Source organism: Protopterus annectens, chromosome 2.part0, assembly GCF_019279795.1.
Source record: "Protopterus annectens isolate FY-2018-M chromosome 2.part0, PAN1.0, whole genome shotgun sequence".
NCBI lineage: Eukaryota > Metazoa > Chordata > Ceratodontiformes > Protopteridae > Protopterus > Protopterus annectens.
The window spans coordinates 1,342,026,894-1,342,047,046 of NC_056728.1; the positions used below are offsets into that span (position 1 = coordinate 1,342,026,894).

The 20,153-nt window shown below is 40.6% G+C and overlaps 1 protein-coding gene across 1 annotated transcript in view; it reads left to right on the plus strand.

Moving 5' to 3' along the window:
- UBA5 (ubiquitin like modifier activating enzyme 5) overlaps positions 1 to 20,153 on the plus strand; it is a 443,420-nt gene that overhangs the window by 192,237 nt on the left and 231,030 nt on the right. The window contains exons 4-5 of the mRNA XM_044061527.1: positions 9,828 to 9,937; positions 10,026 to 10,112. Of these exons, the coding sequence (XP_043917462.1) occupies positions 9,828 to 9,937; positions 10,026 to 10,112 (197 nt within the window). The remainder of the gene's footprint in view (positions 1 to 9,827; positions 9,938 to 10,025; positions 10,113 to 20,153) is intronic.

The following is a 20,153-nucleotide window of genomic DNA, read 5'->3' on the forward strand; positions in this document are numbered from 1 at the left end:
ATCTGCAGACTTGGTCAGCCATAGTCCTCCTATGTTTGCCTGTACTTCTGAGACGTAGATGCCGAACAACAGGGGGCCAAGGACTGAGCAATGTGGGACACCACTTGTGACCGTCTTGGAGTCTGACATGGCGCCAGCAACTCTAACCCTGTGGGTTCTGTCCTTTAGCCAGTTTGCAACCCATCTTGTGACATATGGGTTTACATTTAAGCTGGTAAGTTTCTCTATAATACCCGAGTGGGGTATTGTGTCGAAAGCTTTTGCAAGGTCAAGGTAGGCTGTATGGACTGCCTTTCCCTCATCAATGGCCCTGGTGACTGTTTCGAAGAAGTCAACCAAGTTCAAAAGGCATGATCTGCCCTTGACAAAGCCAAACTGGGTCGGGTCCAATGTCTGCAAGTCCCCTATGTCTTTGTTTATGAGTTCCATTATGATCCTCTCCATAGCTTTGCAGACCAGGCTTGTTAAGCTTATGGGGCGGTAATTACCAGGGTCCGTAGAGGCACCGCCTTTGTGGAGTGGGACCACAGTTGCCGTCGCCACTCCTTGGGCACGATCCTGTGGTAAGGCTAAGATTAAACAGCTGCCTTATATGCGGGTTTAGTTCCTCGTTGAGTTCGTGTAGCACACAGCCGGGGACACCATCCGGTCCCATTGATGCTGTGTTTTTAGCTTTAGAGAGAGCAGCTTTCACCTGCGCATTTGAGATGTCTGGGAGGCTACACTCCGCTGGGATAGTTATCTCTCCTTTTGGGGGTGAAGTTTGCACTGAACCTGTCTGCCAGTATGTTGGCAATGTCTGTGAGTTCAGTGATTTTTGTATCATTTTGGACTAATTCTGCGCATATCTGGGAGTTTCCACCCAGGTTTCTAACATAGCTGAAGAAGGCCTTATGATTGTCTTTTGAATCTATTGCAATTTTTCTCTCAAAGTTGGCCTTGGATGATTTTATGAGTGCTCGTATTTTTTTACTAATAATGATCAAGGGTGTCTTCTCTTTTATGGATTTTGCTCTATCATGTAACAGCTTTCTCCTCTTATTGTAAAGTTTGTTTATGGCTGGGGTCCACCAGACTGGACGTTTGCCCTTGGTGGAAAGAGTCTTGGTCTTCAACTGTTTATTAATTACTATCCACAACTTCTCATCCAGTTGATAAAAACATGCTGATCTGTATACAAAGGTAGAGGTACAGAAAGCATTTTCACTCCTTTTATCTTCCTATCCATATCCATAAACAAGAGCTTTCCAGTTTCTCAGTTTTTATATTCTCTTTTGTTTAGTCTTTTTTCACACATCCTTAGCTGCCATAACAGAATCCTTTTTAATCCATACTCTTAAATACTTGATTTTTATCTTGTCCCCATAAATACGGGTGTTGTTGAACCAATTCATGTGTGGCTACATAGTTTACACCTATAGCCTTTGTTTTATTTTCATTAATTTTATATTCTGAAAAGACTTGAAAATGCCTGAGTGTTCCACAACACTGAGGTGTCCTTTTCTGGTTTTATCAGATACAAAATACTATTATCTGCAAATAAAGCCAACTTTTCTTGAATGGTATACCAATTATATCATTTAATTATTTTCTTTGCCAATGGTTCTAAAATAGAACACAAATAAAGGGAAAGGGGACACCCTTGCCTGATTCCTCTGTTCTGATACAACTTATTAAAGAGGAACCTTACCATTTTAATTTTTGCCTCTGATCCCTCATATATCCTCCTAAGGGTCTATATTATAACATCGAAGTTTTAAAACTTCGGATGTTATAATATTGAACCCTTTAGAGCGAAAGCTGACAATAGCAAAGCCTCGGAACATCGACATTTTACCTAGGGAAAAATTGCGGTGGTCCGGTCCGTGGCGTCGCTATTTACAGCACTGTTTGGGTTCAGGTAAGTGTGGTGCGATGGTTATGGACTGGATTAAGGTAAGTGAGTGAACAGACTGGGGTAAGGTGAGTGTGCGGTAGTTAGGGACTTCAGGGTTAGGGAGCGGGTGAGGTGAGTGTGCGGTAGTGACAGACTTTAGGGTTAGGGGCGGGTTAAGTGAGTTAGGGTTAGGGCGCAGGTGAGGTGAGTATGTGAGAGTTACGGACCTTAGGGTTAGGGTTTGGGTTAAGGTAAGTGGATAGATAGTAGTGTATGTACAGTTTAGTGTAGGGTTAGATGTAGGATTTTAAGTGTATGTTTGTGATTGCAGTTGTTTTGGTGTGCTTGTGTTGTGCGTGTGTATGTTTCTTGGAACAGCAAATTTTTTCCCTGGGAAAAAAATTGCTGTTCTGAGTGTTCGATGTTATGATTGTTTGACTGAAATGGGTCGATATTATAGTATTCGAAATTTTGAGCATTCTATGTTATAATATAGAGCCTCCTCGTAATTAACTCTATTTTTGTATCAGGAAGTGCAAATGCTTCCATTGCCCTACTTATAAAATTTGAGTTCACTCTGTTGAATGCTTTCTGCGCATACAGAGTCGCCAACAATAGTGGTGTTTTTTTTCATTCTACTACTTTCTGGGTTGTCATTGTTCTGTTGATGTTTTCAAATGTTTGCCTCCCCCCCCCCCCCAAAAAAAAAAAAAAACTACACTGATCCATATCTATCAATTTTGGAACACCTTTGCCATTCTTTCTTTAATCTGTTGTAGACATAAACATTTTATAATCATGGTTTAAAGTTGAAATGGGCCTATATCAAGCTGGGTCGTAAGCGTCTTTAGGTATTACAGCCACCACAGCTTTCTTCCAGGATGGATGGTGCTTTCCCTCCCTTTAAAATATTGTTGAACAAAACATTCTTTCCCCCTAGCTTCCAAACTTCCTCCGGAATACCATCTATTCCTGAATGCTTTCTTGCAGGTTATGCATCACTGTTTTTATCTCACTCCTGTGTTAACTGTTAATTGTCAAGTCTCAACTACCTGTAACCTGGGCGTACTACGTCTTCCATAAATATTTCCACATGTACTTTTTCTTGATGTCCACATGTCTGTGCTTTATACAAATTCTCATAAAATTTCCAAAATATCTCTAGTTCTACAAGATCTGTAGTTATTTTTCTTGTTATAGGCAGCCCTTTCTTCTGTCTGTGGCCTAAGTCATTGTGCTAAAAATCTTTGTGCTCTGGAGTTATCAAAAACAGTTTGTTAACAGCAAACTTTCTAAACGCATGCGTATACTCCTGTATTTTATCTATAGTGCTCTGCAGTTGCGCCTTTTCTTGTTCTTAGAGAGTCCCCTTGTTCTACAATACTTTAACTTTTGACAGCCCCACAAAATAATTCTTGTTAATTCTTAACTATATATTTTTTTTATTTCTACCCTGTTTTTAAACTCCACTTTCATTTTATCCCACTCACTAGCTATACCTTCTGAAGAAATTTCCATCTTCCCTAATAACTCTCAAATAACTTGCACCCATTCCTTTAATTCCTCTTTTTAACAGGTAGGTGGGGAAGTGCCAGTGTCTCATTTATACTGAATTACTTTGCATTTTATTTTAGTTGTTATAGAAGCATGATCTGAAGTAGTGATTGGAAGTGTCAAAGCTTTCAATTGCACATTCCTGTGAAATATAATTTCTGTCTAGTTAGTTAGTTGTGGCTTGGGGAATGATATGTAAATTCTCTACAAGTTCTATTACTCAGTTCACATCTTCTGTATCAAATTTTTTCAGAAATCGACCCTGTTTTTGTTATATTTTCCCTTCTAGGTCCCTCCTCAGTGTTCTAAATCAAGTTCCATTTCCTCCTATAAGTAATATTCCCCGCTGAACGCTGATATAGCCCACAAATATTTTGGGAGAAATAAAATACATGCCAGTGTAATCCTCTTCTCTTGCCAGTAGCCTGTTAACTACCACCAATCTACCATTATTATCTTTTTCCTCTCTTCTATCACTGTTGGAGCTTCTGTAGCATTTAGTACAATTATTCCCCTTTCCTTTGTTGCTGATATTCTGCTGAAAATCCATCCTGAAATCTCTTCTTCATCAAATTCAAGTGCTCAGTTTTTCAAATGTTTCTCCTGGAGCATTGCTATTTGCAATTTGCATTTATTAATGTAATTCAGGTCTATGCATGTTGATCCTTTCACACTGTAAAGTAGTATGGATGGTGTAGCCATTATGATGAGAAGTTACTATACCCACCTATATATATATATATATATATATATATATCTACGCTTTTTTAATGTTTATTTCCAGATTTTGTGTTACATGCACCCAGTAATGCCTGGTGGGTTGTTTCTTGACATCTCCATTTGAATCTGTTGTCCATTTTACAGAACAAACCCTCAAACAAAACAAAAAAATTGCACCCCCCAGAATACCCCATAACCTATTAACTTAAAACAAACCCACAAGACTGTGTACATCTTCATATAATGAAGTTTAACCCTCTTGATAGGACCAATTGTTCCATATCGGCAGCTGTACCCATAGGCATTACTTAACCTAAAATTAAAATTATCCATTTTAAATTGCATGTTACATCCTGTGCTCCTACGTACACTAATTTCTGTCTATTCTTGTCTTATCTTTATTCCCCTTCCAGATGAGAAAAACAGCTTGTGTGCTTTCCGAAAACATTAACTTTTAGCCTTAAGAAAAATTGCACTGGCTATCTTTAAATAAAACTAAATTATACAGTGTAATAGCAAATGCATTGAAGAATTTAGAGACCAGAAATCCTGCTCTTATTCACTTCCAGCAATTTCAAACTTTATTTTTTGCTAAGCTGCTTGCCCTTGTACTTTTTAATTTTGTGTCTCTCAGTAAACAATGTCAGAAATTCAGAATTATAAGAAATAGCTATAAAAAGGCATGCCTGGATGCACCTTTAAGATTTTGCAGAGCTCTTTAAGACATCGTTCATCAATGCTGCTTTTGATGAATCCACCTTGTTTGGCCTCAAGGTGAAAGAAACTCTCTCCAGGAGTGAACAGGATGGGAAGACATTATCATTATCTCCAGGATGCGTACTGTCACATTAAAATAGACAGACAGGTACTCCAGAAGGTGCCTATGCCTCTGGTTGGGAACCAGTTACTACCAGTTCAGGGCCTAGCCCTTTGGTCTCACCACACCTCCCAGGGTGTTGACCAAGTGCATGGCATTGGTCAGAGCTCACTTGAGACTGCTAGGATACCAGGTGTTTTCTTATCGTGATGACTGGCTCCTCTCTGCTCCCACCAAGTCTCTAATGCTTTAGCCAGGGATTACTTGCTCCATCTATGTTTTCAGCTGGGCATTACAGTGAACTAAGCCAAATACCACAGACAGTTGTAAACACCTTGAAAAACCAAGCATTGCACATTCTCCCTCTTCCTTCCTGTCCAGCCAGATTAATCTTACAGCTTCACAGATCTGTGGCAGCTGCCATAGTTCTGGTACCTTCAGCAAGCTTTCACATGAGGGTACTGCACTGGATGCTTGGAGTGTAATAGTGAATAGGTCTTCAACCCCTGACCACATAGATTTGAGTTACAAAGATTTGGAAAGAACACTTTGCATTGTGGATTCACGCAGAAGTTGTTTCTCAGGACTGCCATTTTATCTTTCCTGCACTCAAGGCCACAGTGACTATGGATGCCTCCCAACTGGGGTGGGGCATTACTTGTGAAGGATGGTCCAAGGCTTGTGGTCTCAGTTGGAGGTCAGTCTTCACATCAGTATCCCGGAAATGAGAGCAGCCCTATTAGCATTTGCAGGTGTTTCAAGATGTTCTACCTCCAGGGATGGTTGCTGTTCAGATGAACAACATGTAAGTAGTTTGATTGTTTGATATATCAGCAAATGGGGCGGGGGACCCGATCCTACCCCTTGTGTTGAGAAACATTGACAGTGTGGCAATGGGGGATCTCTTCTGAGCACTTTCTGCAGGCAGCATATATTCCAAGGAAGTCCACTGTGCTGACAGACCGAGCAGGTCCCATGTTATTCCCTTGATCTCTCTACCAGTTAGTGCAGAAAAGATATTTAGTCAAGGGAGCTAACCTTCCTGTGACCTATTTGCTTCTCCCCTCAATTCAAAGTGCAGTAGGTACTTTGATCTGATCCTTCCAGAGAGGAGTCACCAAGAGACTCTGATTTATGATTGAACCTCTGGTTTACTTTATGCCTTTCTTCCAACCCCTATCTTTCTCAAGTTTCTCCAGAAATCATCTCAGCAGAGAAGCAAAATAATCCTCATTTCCCCAGTCTGACCTTGTGTGGTTTCCCTTCTTGTGGTTTTATCCAGTACACCCTCCCTGGGTGTTGGAGCCTTATCGGGATCTTCTATCTCGCCCATTAGGGATGCCTCACCCAGATATTTAGACCCTCAAGTTGACCTTTTGGTTTATTTACTTCAGTGATAGCTAGGCAGTTCAGGCTTTCTTCCCTGGTTCATCGTATCCTTACATCCTCCCAGAAAGATTCTACTAGAAAGATTTAGAAGAGCAAATGGAAGAGATTTTCCATCTGTGCTCTCTTGAGACAACTAGATTAATTTTCAGCAGGTCTTCCAGTTATTCTTGACTTTTTTGCCTCCATTTTCAATAGTGGAACTAGTTATTCTACCGTTGAGGTTCAAGTTGTTGCTATCTCTTGTTTTCACATGGGGAAAACATTCCTCCCTTGCATCAGTGAGGTTATGTAAGGCCTTTCTTAAAGGTACCTTTTTACTTTGTCTACCTATTAAGGACCCTACTCTTCTTTGTGGGATTTAGCAGTACTACTTCAGACTTTGACACAGTCCCCCTTTGAGGTCTCTGCCCAGGTGGTCTTAAAGTTTTTATTGTGAAAAAAAATTATGTTTGCAATTACATTGGCTACACAAGTGTCAGAAATCTAGACATTCTTCCCAGCAATGGTATCTGTTTTTTCATAAGGATAGGGTGCCCTTTATGACTAACCCTCTGTTCCTAACTAAGGTGGCATCAGAAATAGCTGTCAACCTGTCCATCAGTCTACCCGTTTTCTTTCCAAGATTTTCCAACAAGGGAAATTATATGCTGTTCCTGCTGGATGTTCACAGCCTAGATTCCATCTCCATAGAACTAAGGAGTTCAGGAAATCGGATCAATTGCTTGTATTTTTTTCCAAGGCTAAATTGGGCAGGGCAATATCGAAGTAACTCTTGCCAGGTGGCTCACTGATTGCATTTCCTTTGTTTATAAGAGTAAAAGTTTGATACTACCTAAACCTCCTAAGGCTCAATCCACCAGGTCTGTGGCTGCATCATCTACCATTTGGTCCAAGGCTTTCAGGGATGACATTTGTGTAGCTGCCACTTGGTCCAACACTCTTACCTTTATTGCTCATTGCAAGTTGGATATTTTGTCTTGGGGATGGGGCAGCATTTGGCTCTGCTGTACTCTGGAATATCCCTTTTTGAGGACCACCCAGAGTTTTCTTTTTCTAGCTGGACACACACTCCCATCGGTTGAGGAATGGATGAAAAAGACAACATCAGATACACAAGTTATGTACTCTCCATAATGATGCATCTGTGTGGTCCCTCTTTGCCCATCCTCAACCTCCTGCCCTCCAGCTCCTTCCTGCTTTGAAAAATTTTTGTTTTAGCTCCTAGTTAGTCCTGAAGAATGTCCTGCCTGCCTTGCTGTATGAGCTTCAGTCTTTCTAGTCTAATTGGAATGTGGTTTGTGTTGAATTGTGTTTCTATTGGGTACTTTGTTTAGGTGTATGAATGGTAAGATGACTAGAGGGCAAACTCTATTTGAGGTAATCCAGGCTAAGGAGAGGATTATGGGTAAGGGGAAGGAGCTCAAGCTACATAGCCAAAGTCCATTGAAGTGGCAAAAGACTGATCCAGAAGTAGGATCCGAGACGCATCGTTTGAGGAAGGATGAAGAGAGGAAACAGGAGCATCGTTATGGTGAGTACTTAATTTTATTTAATACTGATTGATACTATGTGAGTTGGAACACTTTTTTTCCACCTTTTAGAAAAGCACCAGTTTGTATGTGTCAAACTCTTGTAAAAAAAATTAAGTTTGGGATAAGAATAAAGTTGTGCTGCTTGTTATATATTTATTTTTGTTATTAAATGCGCATTTCTGTTTACATTGTTTGCCTCGCTAAGTTAAAAAAATATATATATATATATATATATACATATGAACTTATTTGATTACCTCTTTTCCCCTCAACTTTGACAGACATACCAAGTAGTTATTCTACAAATGATTTTTTCCTTAATTCTTTGTATTTTTAGTTGTAATTATTATGTTAAAATAAGGGAATAACTTTGTTACTATTATTAATAAAGAATGATACAGTCTGCACTCTGTTTTGAGTATTAACACGCTGCAGTACCTTCTTCCTTTCCCATTATCAAGTGCTTTATTATATTATTTGACAATACTTTGCAAGAAAGTTCAATCATTTTTAGTAGATCAGCTTTGCATGATGGGTTAACCCAGAGTTTTCTGTTCTTTATTAAAACCACAAAAACACATTAAATAAACTGTGTATAACAATCAGTGTTTTATTTTATTTTGTTTTGTTTACCAAGAAAGTCTAGCTGGGCACAAGGGCCCTTTTCAGTGGATGCCTGGGGAGAAAAGCTCCATACACATGCAAGTTAAAGAACAATACATTGTGCTGTCACATTTTCATATTCTGCGCAAATATTTAAACATTGCATGTACATAGTAATACAAAAAGGCTCCCTAGTGCATTTGCACCATGTTCAGAACAGTACATTGTAGAAGTGCGGTGATTTGGAAATATGTCTGTGTATCATTCTATATTCCACTGTCTTTGTTATATCAAGATGCACTTTTTTTTTGTAAATTAAAGAATAGCCAAAAAAAAGTGAGCTATAGCAGACATTGGGGTTAGCTTGGTAGGATGGATTAACCTATACGACATATTTTGTTATGTTACTGTGGTGGCATAAATGCAGTGAGTCTAATCAGATACCTTAGATTCATTTAGGTAGGGTGGCTTAAACTGGGTGATGTGGCCAGTTGGGGTTGAAGGAGTAGAGGATCCTCTCCATATGACTGACCTCTAATGGTGCTCATTGATGTGACGTTGAACCTGTAGCATTCAGAATAATGCTGCTGTTTTGCAATGTGACTGGTATGAATGAAATGCCTGCCCTAATATCAGTCCATGTTATGCATGGCTGTTAAGAGGATACTGTTATCTGTCACTGTGCAGCAGATGACACTTCAGATAGATGTCTGAGTCAGCCTCAGGACTTAAAACCAAGCGATATCACTGCATTACATTAAAAAAATGTGTATGTGTAGTATGTATGGATGTGAATATTTGCATGTGCATATATACATATATATATATATATATATATATATATATATATATATATATATATATATGTGTGTGTATGTATATATAAATTTTATGTGTTTATATATGTGTGTGTATGCGTGGCTGCAGTTGAGAAGAGTGAATGCTCATCAGCAAATGTTTTTACTGATGTAAAAAAAAAAGGAATGCGCATACAGGCAAATGTTTGCCAGCGGCCTTTTGAATGAGATCACATTGCAGCAGTGTAAGAGAATTTGCCATTACTCCGCCATTGTGTGATCTCAGAGTCCGTATGTATAATTAGGAAGGGGTGCAGGGAGGCTTGCTCACCTGCAAAAAATTAGTTTGTTTCTCCTGTTTCAATCATTTTGATTTGCTGTAATAAAACGGTTGCTCTTTTTACATTTGCTGTTTTGAGTGTTCAGTATTTGCCGATACAATCATACACACACACAGACACATTTGTGCATGTGACATTTTTATGTATATATTTCAAGAGTGCTATCATCTTCAGTTTGTTTTACTGTTTTGCTTTCAGCTGCTGCTGTTTGATTATGACAAAGTTGAACTGGCAAACATGAATCGACTCTTCTTTCAGCCCCATCAAGCTGGTCTAAGCAAAGTAAAAGCAGCAGAGCACACTCTTGGGTAATAAGTACAGTTAACTGAAATGCAACTTTTATGACAGTCAGTCAGCACTTCTGAACTTATTGTACAATTTTGTTTCTCTGCTTAGAAATATTAACCCTGATGTTCAGTTTGAAACACACAACTACAACATCACAACGTTAGACAATTTCCAACATTTCATGACAAGGTTAAGGTAAGAATCAACTCTCTAGTTATATCCAAAATGTTGTCTTAGAACTAGGTTTATCGCTACACTTATTGCTTGTTTTTGTTTGAGCATGGCTGCTTGATTCTTTATTTGGTCATGTATGATTGGTCAACGCATGTTGTAGCAATGTATGAAGGATTACAGAGGTATTTAACGTATACTCTTAAGATGTTCTCTGTGTTACAGTACTGCAGTAGCCTAAGCTATATAGGTTACATCCTGCAAGGGTATAGCAGCCAGCTAGCTTCGAAAGTTTCAGGGCACCTTCCACATGCTCAAACTCTTAGCTTGAGCTGAGCTGACTAAAAGGACTGATTTGGGCACAAAGCCCTTCACAACTTTCCTGCTGCTGAAGATTGTGTTCCTGTGAGGCTTTTGAAGATCTACAGCCAAAGCGTGCTTTTCTTTTTCTGATATACAAGGTCCCTTTGGGGGAAAAAACTTTGATATAAAAAAAAAAAAAAAAAAAAAAAAAAAAAGTTTCTTTGCTACCACTTTTCCTGTTCTTGAAAGTTATTTTAAAGCTAAGACCTTGTGTTTTAACAGACTGTCATGAGACTGTATTGTACTTCTAAACAGGAGTGCTCTTTTTTTCTTGTCAGTTTAAAAGTTGTTTAAAGTATTTAAGAAACTTTTTTTTCCTGTGGAGAAATTGTTTATTTTACATCTTGAGGATGGCAAAATGTTTTAAAGTGTTTTTGCTGTGTTTTTCTGTGAAAAAAAGTTACTTTTAAAGATTTTATTTTTTTTACTGGCTGTTTCGACTACTTTTCCCTGGGAAAGAGGCACAATTTTAAGCTTGACCATGGAACAAGCTGTCTTAACTGATAACTGGTCCTTCTTCCAGCCACAAAAAGAAAAAGTTAAGCAAACAGCCATTGCCAATCCAGCAGGCTAGCAGTTTGTCTTGGCTGCAGGTGGGTGACTGTTGTGGCTAGTACTTTTACCTCAGACCACTCATCTTGTACCTCAGATCCCTCTGGTGTGGCACATACAGCTGCTATGGATGGGTTTAGACACACTTCCTCTGCAGCTGTTGGCGTCCCCTCAGTGAGCAAGGGAAAGCCACTTTTGCTGGTCCTGGGACAAAGAACAGAAAACGCTTCCCTGTTTTGTCAGAATGTTGGGCCCATCCCTGGAGAAGCTACTGTTGCTGCCATTAATAAGATTGTTGGCCCTGTTTTTCCTGTCAAAAAGAAACCGAAAATTAAATGCGTGCCTCTTCCTCCTTGGATTTCCTTAGCTGGGACTAATTTACTGGATATGGCATGGCATTTAAATCAGGATATTGATCATTCTTATAAAATAATTTCTGGTAAAAGAAAAAAAAGGGATTCTCTTTTCCTGAAGAGATTCAAGATTCAGAATATGGACAAGAGGTATAAGTGATAGATGCAGGGTTTTCTCCTCAGATTTCTGATTCATACTCTGAGGAGAGCTCGGTTTCTGATTCTCCCTTTGTTTTTGGTGCGGGGGGGGGGGGGGTTCTCTTTTTCTGAGGCTATTTCCAGAATGTCGCAGTTTTTTTCAGTGGGAGAACACTGGGGTTTCTCAGTCCCTCAGAAAATACTGTGAGCCATTTCTGAAGGAATTTCCAGAACCTTCAGTTCTGTAATCTTTGGAGGATGTGTGTGTTACTGCCTGCAATTTTCCTGATAGTCAGCCAGCTTTCCCCTAAAAAGGCAGATGGTATGCATAAAGTTCCTCGGTCTTAAGTTTTTATACACTCTTCCCAAACCTGACCCAGGAATTATAGCTTTAGTTTGTTGTTAATCTTCACCTAATCCTTGACAGTGGTTTTGGTTCTGAACCATCAGAACTGACTCTGCTGTTATTTTCCAGCTCGCGCTCTCCAAACTCTTGAGCCCAGCTCTATACATAATACTCCTCACAGAGATTACCTCAGATCTAGTTTGCCGCATCGCAGACCAGATGTGTCTTCATTATCTCTCGAGCCTTGGTGAATATTTGTGAGTTTACTCTATCTAAGCTACCCGCTCCTCTCTGTAGTTTTTCTCTTACCGTAAGGTATTTTTCCCTTACCAGTGTTGGTAACTCCCTCTCTTACACTTGGGATACTCTCGTTATCATTGTTAGTATTGTTTTCCTCTTGCCTTCCAAAAAAAAAAGTCTCTCTGCTTATATCTTCTTCTAGCCTTTTCTTCCTTTAAATATGTCTGAGAAGAAACCATCTCCAATGAAATTTAAGGGCTCTTCAGTTTTCAAGAGATGTACTAATGTGTGGGGAAAATCCCCAACTGTGATGGCCATACCCTGTGTGTGTATTGTTCAGGCGAGATACATTTGCAAGAGAATTGTGCTATTTGTCACAGGGTGTTTTCCCATACATTAATGGAAAGGAAGAATAAGCTTCTGTTGAAAGGCTTGTTAAAATTTCCTTTCGACGAAGCCATTTTGTGGATTTAAGAGAAAACTGTGGAAGTGGGAACTTCTTCCCACAGTTCAAAAAAGAGACCTTCTTCGGTGCCGAGTTCTTCAGAACCGATGAGAAAAATTGCTAAAACTTCTTCAGAGCTGAAAAGCTCTTCGGCACTGGGAGAATTACCGGTACCTAGTAAGATTCCTTTGGAATACTCTGATGTCTCGGCTGTGACTGAGCCATCGGTACTGAAGACTTCAGCTCTACTTACTGCACCAAGCACAGTGTATTTTCCTTCTGTGGACCCCTTCAAGAACACCTCATTCGTGGAAGTCAGATGGTCTGGATCTCCTTCCACTGTATCGGTGAGGTCTACTAAAAGTTTATCCGAACAGGGCATTGAGGTTAGTGGACCAGCTCCTGCTTATTTCATGACACCTACATACACTCCTCCAACTCTATCAGAGTCCTTGGAGTCCTTGGTTCTGACAGTCCGGGCTCTAAGTGAATCTGTTCCGACAGCCTTTCCATCTTCAGTTCTGACTACAGCCTTGAGTTTCTCCCAGGGTTGTCGGCTCCAGGATGCATGGTACTCTTTCGGCTGCATTTGAGCCATCCATGCCTCTCGGAGTTTTGGCCCTTGTAGTTCAGACTCTGGCTCCAGGTGCAGAGGACAGTCTCCTCGGTGCGGGGTATGACTCTGGTTCTGAAGCAGTCCATTTCAGTTCTGGACTCCCACCCTCTATGGGGGGGCCCTGCGTTCCATATTATGGAGAAGGCATTATCCCTTGGGGATTCTCCGTCGTTGGCTTCCCTGTCTGGGCAAATATATTCCCCTTCCTCTCGGCTGGAGCTGCCATTGACCTCATCCCCCGGACAGAGGGTGCAAAAGTCCCTGGTGACACCCACCCTGGTGGTTACCTCTTCGGGAACTTCTCTGGAACTTCCCCTTGAAGAAGTCCCTGCAAAGAGGAAGTGCAGGAGGAAGCACCTAGACTCCTCAGAGGAGTCTTACACCGAAGATACTGACTTTGATGAAGTCGAAGGTTCCCCCAAGTCACCCCCTGAAGATGTTTTCTTCAGGGACATCCTTGAAATATTGAAACAGAGGGGTGACTGGTCGTCCACACAACCTTCCACAGAGGAGTCTGTATACCTGGAGGTTTTTCGTGCCCAACATTCCACTTCTTGGATTTCTCCACCCGCTGACGAACTGGCAAAATTGATTGCTTAGTGGGCCTGGAAGATGTGCGTTATAGAGCCGATTCCAAAAAGGCCTGACCGCATTTTGTCTGCACCAAAGGAGGAACCACGTTTGTCCAAAGGAATCCCTGTTGATGCTATGGTGATAGCAGCAGCCGCCAAAAATGAACTCGCAGAAGAGAGTCACACTATCCATCCTCTTAACAAGGAGTCTAGGACCTTGGATAGATTTGGGAAGCGTGTTTATGCTTCAACAACCTTTGTGTTAAGGTCATTGTGTATGGCACACTTTAACAGTCTACAAAGAGACTTAAGTAAGGAACTTTCTAACACTCTGGCAGGAGCAGTAGCTGCAGAGGTTCAGGATAAGGTCTCCTCCCAGCTTGCGACCCTCGAATCCATCTTAAACTCATCCATGAGGCTCATAGCACATGCGGCCGAAGGGACATCTAGAGCAGTGGGTTCCAGCATAGCCATCAGGGTTCTTGAATGTGCTTGTGACTTCTCAGAGCCATTCAAAGCGTCATTTGTCAATGCACCCTTTGACGGATCTTCCCTTTTTGGCCCAAAAGTTAAGGAAACTCTGACCAGAAGTGAGCAGGATGGCAAGACCCTATCTGCTGTGGGCATACATTTCTCTACTAGTCAGTGAAACCTACTCAAGGAATCAGAGGAGTGAAAGACTATGGTTCAAGAAATCCAAAGGGCCTTTCTGTGACTGGCATGGTAAAGATTTCCCCCAGGGCAGAGGAGGAAACAATGGAAGATGCCGCCCTAGGGGCCAGAATGGACCGCAAAATCAGGGGTCCAGGGAGTCATTCTCTGTTACTTTCTATCAGCATCCCTGATGGGATGCCCGATTGTCTTCCTCTGGAGACAGTCTGAGGATGATTATCCCTGCACCTACTAGCCTGGCAAGTAATAACTTTGGACAAATGGGTGCTCGGAATAATATCAAGAGGCTACCAAATCCCCTTGTTCATGAACCCCAAACATCAGAAAAAACTCCAGATGTTCCACCCAATCAAAGGGAGGCAGCAGCTTTAGAAATCGAAAAGCTGCTATACAAAAAGTCATCCAAAAAGTCCCACCAGACCAGATAGGATATGGGGTTTACTCAACATTCTTTTTAGTGCCCAAAAAACAGGGGACTGGAGACCTATTTTGGATCTCAGCCAATTCAACAAATCAGTCCACCAAACCAAATTCCAGATGGTTTTGGTACAAGCCATACTTCCTTTCTTGGAAAAAGGTGACTGGATGTGCTCCGTAGACCTCAAGGATGCTTATTACCACATAAAGATGGAAAAAAGCTCCAGAAGATGTCTATGCTTCCGGCTAGGAGCCAGTCACTACCAATTCAGAGCATTGCCCTTTGGACTCGCCAAAGCCCCCAGGGTGTTTACCAAATGCATGGCAGTCATTGCAGCTTATCTCAGACTGAAAGATTTTTGAGTATTCCAATATCTCGACGACTGGCTCCTCACTGCCACCACCAGGCATCACTTAGAAATGGCAAGAGACTATACCCAGTCTGTTTGCACATTTTATTTTACATTTTATTTTATTTTACATTTGTTGACCGGGCTAGTCTAGCTGGAGAAAATTCCTTTTTCAGTAGAGGCCCGGGGAGAAAAGCTCCACAAAAATAAGTACATAGAGACAAAAAAATAATATTAGTATGCATGTTAATGAAAACAATAATAACAAACTGAACAATTTAAGATTGTTACTACAAGTGTTAATTTCTATCATACATAGTTACAAGAAAATAAGAAGCTATATGTCTTAAAATTAAAGGTGCATGAATTAATTACTTCCCCTCACAGTTACAGTCTAGGGAAAAAAGATACTAAATTTTATACAGAGAAAACAGAGATACATGTAAGATATGGATACAGGGAAAGTAGGTAAAGAAAAAGAGTGTAAAGAATAAGGGAAAAAAAATAAAAGGGAATTAGATTATGAAAATGTATGAAGTTAGGACAGTAATAGGCAAGGAAGCGAATTAGAAGACAGTGTGGGAGGAAGGGAAGAATGCCAAGTGGAGAAGTAAAGTCAGAGAAGAGGTAGTTATAAGTAAAGTTGAAGTATTGGGAATCAGGTTAATCAGGTTTGCTACAGGAGCAGAGCCAGTGATTTTGGAAGTGGAGTTTAATATTTTGTTTGAAGAGAGGCAGTGATGTAATCTTTGTTATGTTGCTAGGTAACGAATTCCATTTTGAACCTACAGAATTGGTAAAAAGGGAGTCACCAGCAGTGTTTGATTTTATGGAACTAGTCAATAGCTTACTAGATGAGCGGAGAGAGTTGAGATTATTATAGGGGATTATGAGTTGAGAGAGTATAGGGGTGTTGTTTGGTTGGTACAGTATTTTGTGGGCAATGGTAAGTTGGTGGATTGCAAGATAGTTCTGATACTCTAGCCAGCCTAGTTGCTTCAAGTTAACACAGTGATGTCCCCATGATGTACCCATCCCTGGGTATTTCAATAAATCTCAAAAATATCCCAGCTGCACTCCACACAACGTCTGGATTTCATAGCTTCTCTTCCTCCAGAAAGACTACTAAACATCAGGGCTCTAGTGAGACTGATCATTCAAAATGACAGAGTACCAGCAAGATTAATTCTTCAAACCTTGAGTTCAATGGCTGCCACAATCACTGTGGTTCTTCTAGCAAGATTTCGCATGCAAATACTACAGTGGTTACTAGCAACACAGTGATCTCTAACTCACCAAACAATCTCTGCAAACAAGACCTCATATAGTGGCTTCATTCAGATCAGATTCTCCTGGGCTGCCCTTTCACTCTACCTCAACCCCAAGCCATAGTGACCACGGATGCTTCCCAGATAGGGTGGGGGGGTCGTTATCTTGGAAAGACAGTTCAAGGCACATGATCCCAACTGAAGGCCAACCTGCACATCAGTATTCTAGAGATGAGGGCAGTGCTATTAGCGTTGCAAGCATTCCATGATTCCATTCCTCTAGGAACAGTTGCAGTTCAAACAGACAAACATGTCAATGGTCTGGTACATCAGCAAACAAGGGGGAACCAAATCATACCCACTATGTCGAGAGGCACTCAGTGTGTGGAAATGGGCAATTTCTTCCAACCGTTTTATCATAGCAGTGCACATTCCAGGAACTTCCAATGTGATACAGACAAACTAACCAGGACTATTCTCATGCCTCACGAGTGGTCCCTGAATCCAGTAGTCACAGATAAAATTTTCTGTCATTTGGGCCAACCTTGCTGCAACCTCTTTGTTTCTCCCCTGAACAGCAAATGCGGAAGTTACTTTGCCCTAATCCCTCCACCGGGGGAGTCACCCAGGAACACTGTACTACACAATTGGTGGCCCAGTCTATTATATGCTTTTCTCCCAATTCTGTTAATCTCTCATTTTCTGAAGAAAGCAAAAAGGATGTAGAATACCATAATCCTCATTGCCCCATTCTGGCCTCAACAAGTCTGGTTTCCCTTCCTTTGGCCTCATCTGCTACAGAAACCATGGGCTCTGGATCCGGTTCCAGACCTGCTAATTCACCCAGAAGGCATGGTTCACCGAAACTTACAGCACCTCAAACTGACAGTGTGGCTACTCCAATTCCCATGATTGCCAGGCAAGTCCCTCTGTCATCACCCGTCCAACGTATTATTATTGCACATCACAAACCTACAACTAGAAAACTCTACCTGAGCAAATGGAGAAGATTTACCATAAATAAGGTACTTGATCCCTTCAATACCGCAACTGAATACATATTGGACTTCTTGAATACCTGGTTCCTCTGCTTCAACTATAAAAGCTCATTTGGTGGCAGTCTCTAATTTTCGTACTGGACACGATGACTCTTCAGTAATGTCCCATAAGTTTTCCAGAGCCGTCCTGAAAGGTTTGTCCTTGCAAAGATCCCCTTTTAAAGATCTGGTTCCTCCATGGGATTTGACAACAGTTTTACAAGCATTAACTCGAAGCCTCTCTGAACCAGCTGATTCTCGTCAATTAAAATTTTTGACTTGGAAGACTTTTTATTTCTAGTAGCCATCACCTCTGCAAGGAGAGTCTGTGAATTACAGGCTGTATCATGCAAACCTCCGTATTTAATTTTTCATAAAGACAGGGATCAACTAAGAATAAATCCCTCGTTTCTTCCAAAAGTGGTTACTGAATTAAATGTCAACCAGACCCTACATTTACCAACTTTTTTCCCTAACTTTACCAATAAAGGAGAATACGCTCTGCATTTGCTAGATGTTCATAGACAGTTGCGTTTTTATCTCCATAAAACTAAGGAATTCCGTAAATCTGACCAATTGTTTGTAGCATTCTCTTCCTTAAAAATGGGTTGTGCACTCTCAAAAGTTACCTTGGCTAAGTGGTTGAGAAGACTGTATTTCTTTTATTTATCAATCACAAGGACTTCAGCTTCACAAAACAGTTAAAGTTCATTCTACGGGGGCTGTTGCCACATCAGGAGTTTTTTATGCAAGAGTTTCCCTTGACGACATTTGTGCAGCAGCTATTTGGTCCTCTCACCATACCTTTATTGCACATTAAAAACTACGTCAAATCTCGAGAGGTCAAACATCCTTTGGCTGTATGGTGCTTCAGCATATTCTTCTGATAGTCCTCCCAAGATACATAAGTTGCTGGGGATTCTGTCCCACCGTCATGGATTAGGTGAAGATTAACAACATCAGATAAAGAAGTTATGTCTTACCATAACATTCCATCTTTGTTGTTGATCTTCACCAATTGTTGACATACCCTCCCACCATCCTCCATCCTAAAACTGTTAGTAGGCCTCACCGATTTTGATCCAGTTTCTCATCAGGAATCCATATACATGTCTATATGCATATATGTATGATATTCTAAAATTTTGGCTATATTCTGCCATGTGGCAAACTCGATCTGAGGTAATCTCTGTGAGGAGCATTATGGGTAGAGCTGGGCTCGAGAGTTTGGATAGCACAAGCTGGAAAGTAACGTCCGAGTTTGTTCGGAGTGTTCGGAACTGAACCCACCATCAAGGATCAGTGAAGATGAAGAACCCAGATGGAACGTTACGGTAAGACATATAATTTCTTTACAATTTAGTTAATTTCAGTCGTATTCTTTCTAATAAAGACAGGGAGATTATTGAAAAGTATGGGAAAAATAGTATGCTTCTGCCACTCTGAGTTTCAGCATTTTGAATCGTCAGACTTGTATGTTAAAATTTGTTCTGATGAATAAGGAAAGTATGAGGAATGTTTTAGCTGCATTTTCATCTTGTGAGGAAAAATGTGCTTTAAATAATTTAGTTTTGTCTATTGTACAAGTCACATCTCATTATTTACAGTCTGTGCATGATTCAGTTGATACTTCTTCAGGGACTGTGGCCACTGCTGCTATGTTGAGAAGTTTGCCTGACTGCAGCCTCAGAACCTCCCAGATGATGATAAAAAATGAGATTTTAAAATCTCCTTTGGATGGAAATTAGTTTTTGGCCCCTCTGCTGCAGAGATGATCTGAAAATATGGTAGCTGATTCAGGGACTCTCTCAAGATTTTTCAGTTCTCCATTTCCAAATTATCTAAGGGATTCTCTTGATACCTCATCCAGTTTTGGCAAAAAAAATCTCAACAAATGGCAGGTAAACCGTCATTTAATAAAAATGGCAAGAGGGTTCCAAAAAGAATTTATGAACCCCCCCCCAAAAAAAAGAAAAACAAGGACAGTCCAAGTCAGAGTGACTAATCCCCCACGGCCTTTGCAGCCACTTTTCCCTTCTGGAAAGTGTGAATCTTGACTTTTCTCTTTATGGGTTCTGAAGATCATTCATCAAGATTACAGATGGCATTGGGAGAAAATTCCTCCTTTCCAAGGGGTAATCCCTCATCCATGGGACCAGACTCTTTTATTTCTACCTGTCCATCACTTGCTATCCCAGAGAGTGATAGAACCACTTTCTCCTTCCCAGTTGGGAAAAAGTTTTTATTCAGGGATGTTTTTAGTTCCAAAGAAAGGAAATGCTTGGAGACCACTTCTGGTACTTTCTTTTCTAAACTTGTTTGTGATGATGCCCAACTTTATAATGCTGTCACTTCACAACCTGTTGTCTATTCTTGCTCATTCAAGTTTCCTAGTAACACTAGGTTTAAAAGATGCTTATCACATCCGTATTCATCCAACTTAAGGTGTTTCTTAAGGTTGTGTGTGTCTGGATCCCATTGCTATTTCTCTGCCTTACCCTTTGTACAATCCACTGCACCAAGTATGTTCACAGTGTCTAGCTCCATTTACAGCTCATTGCAGGCTACAGAGTTTCCACATTTTTCCATATTTAGATGATTTACTTAACTTCGCAGGAGTACTTTCCAAAGGGTCAGGAATCTCTTGCTTGGATGAGAGTTATTTTACACAAGCTGAGATTCCAAGAGAACATTCA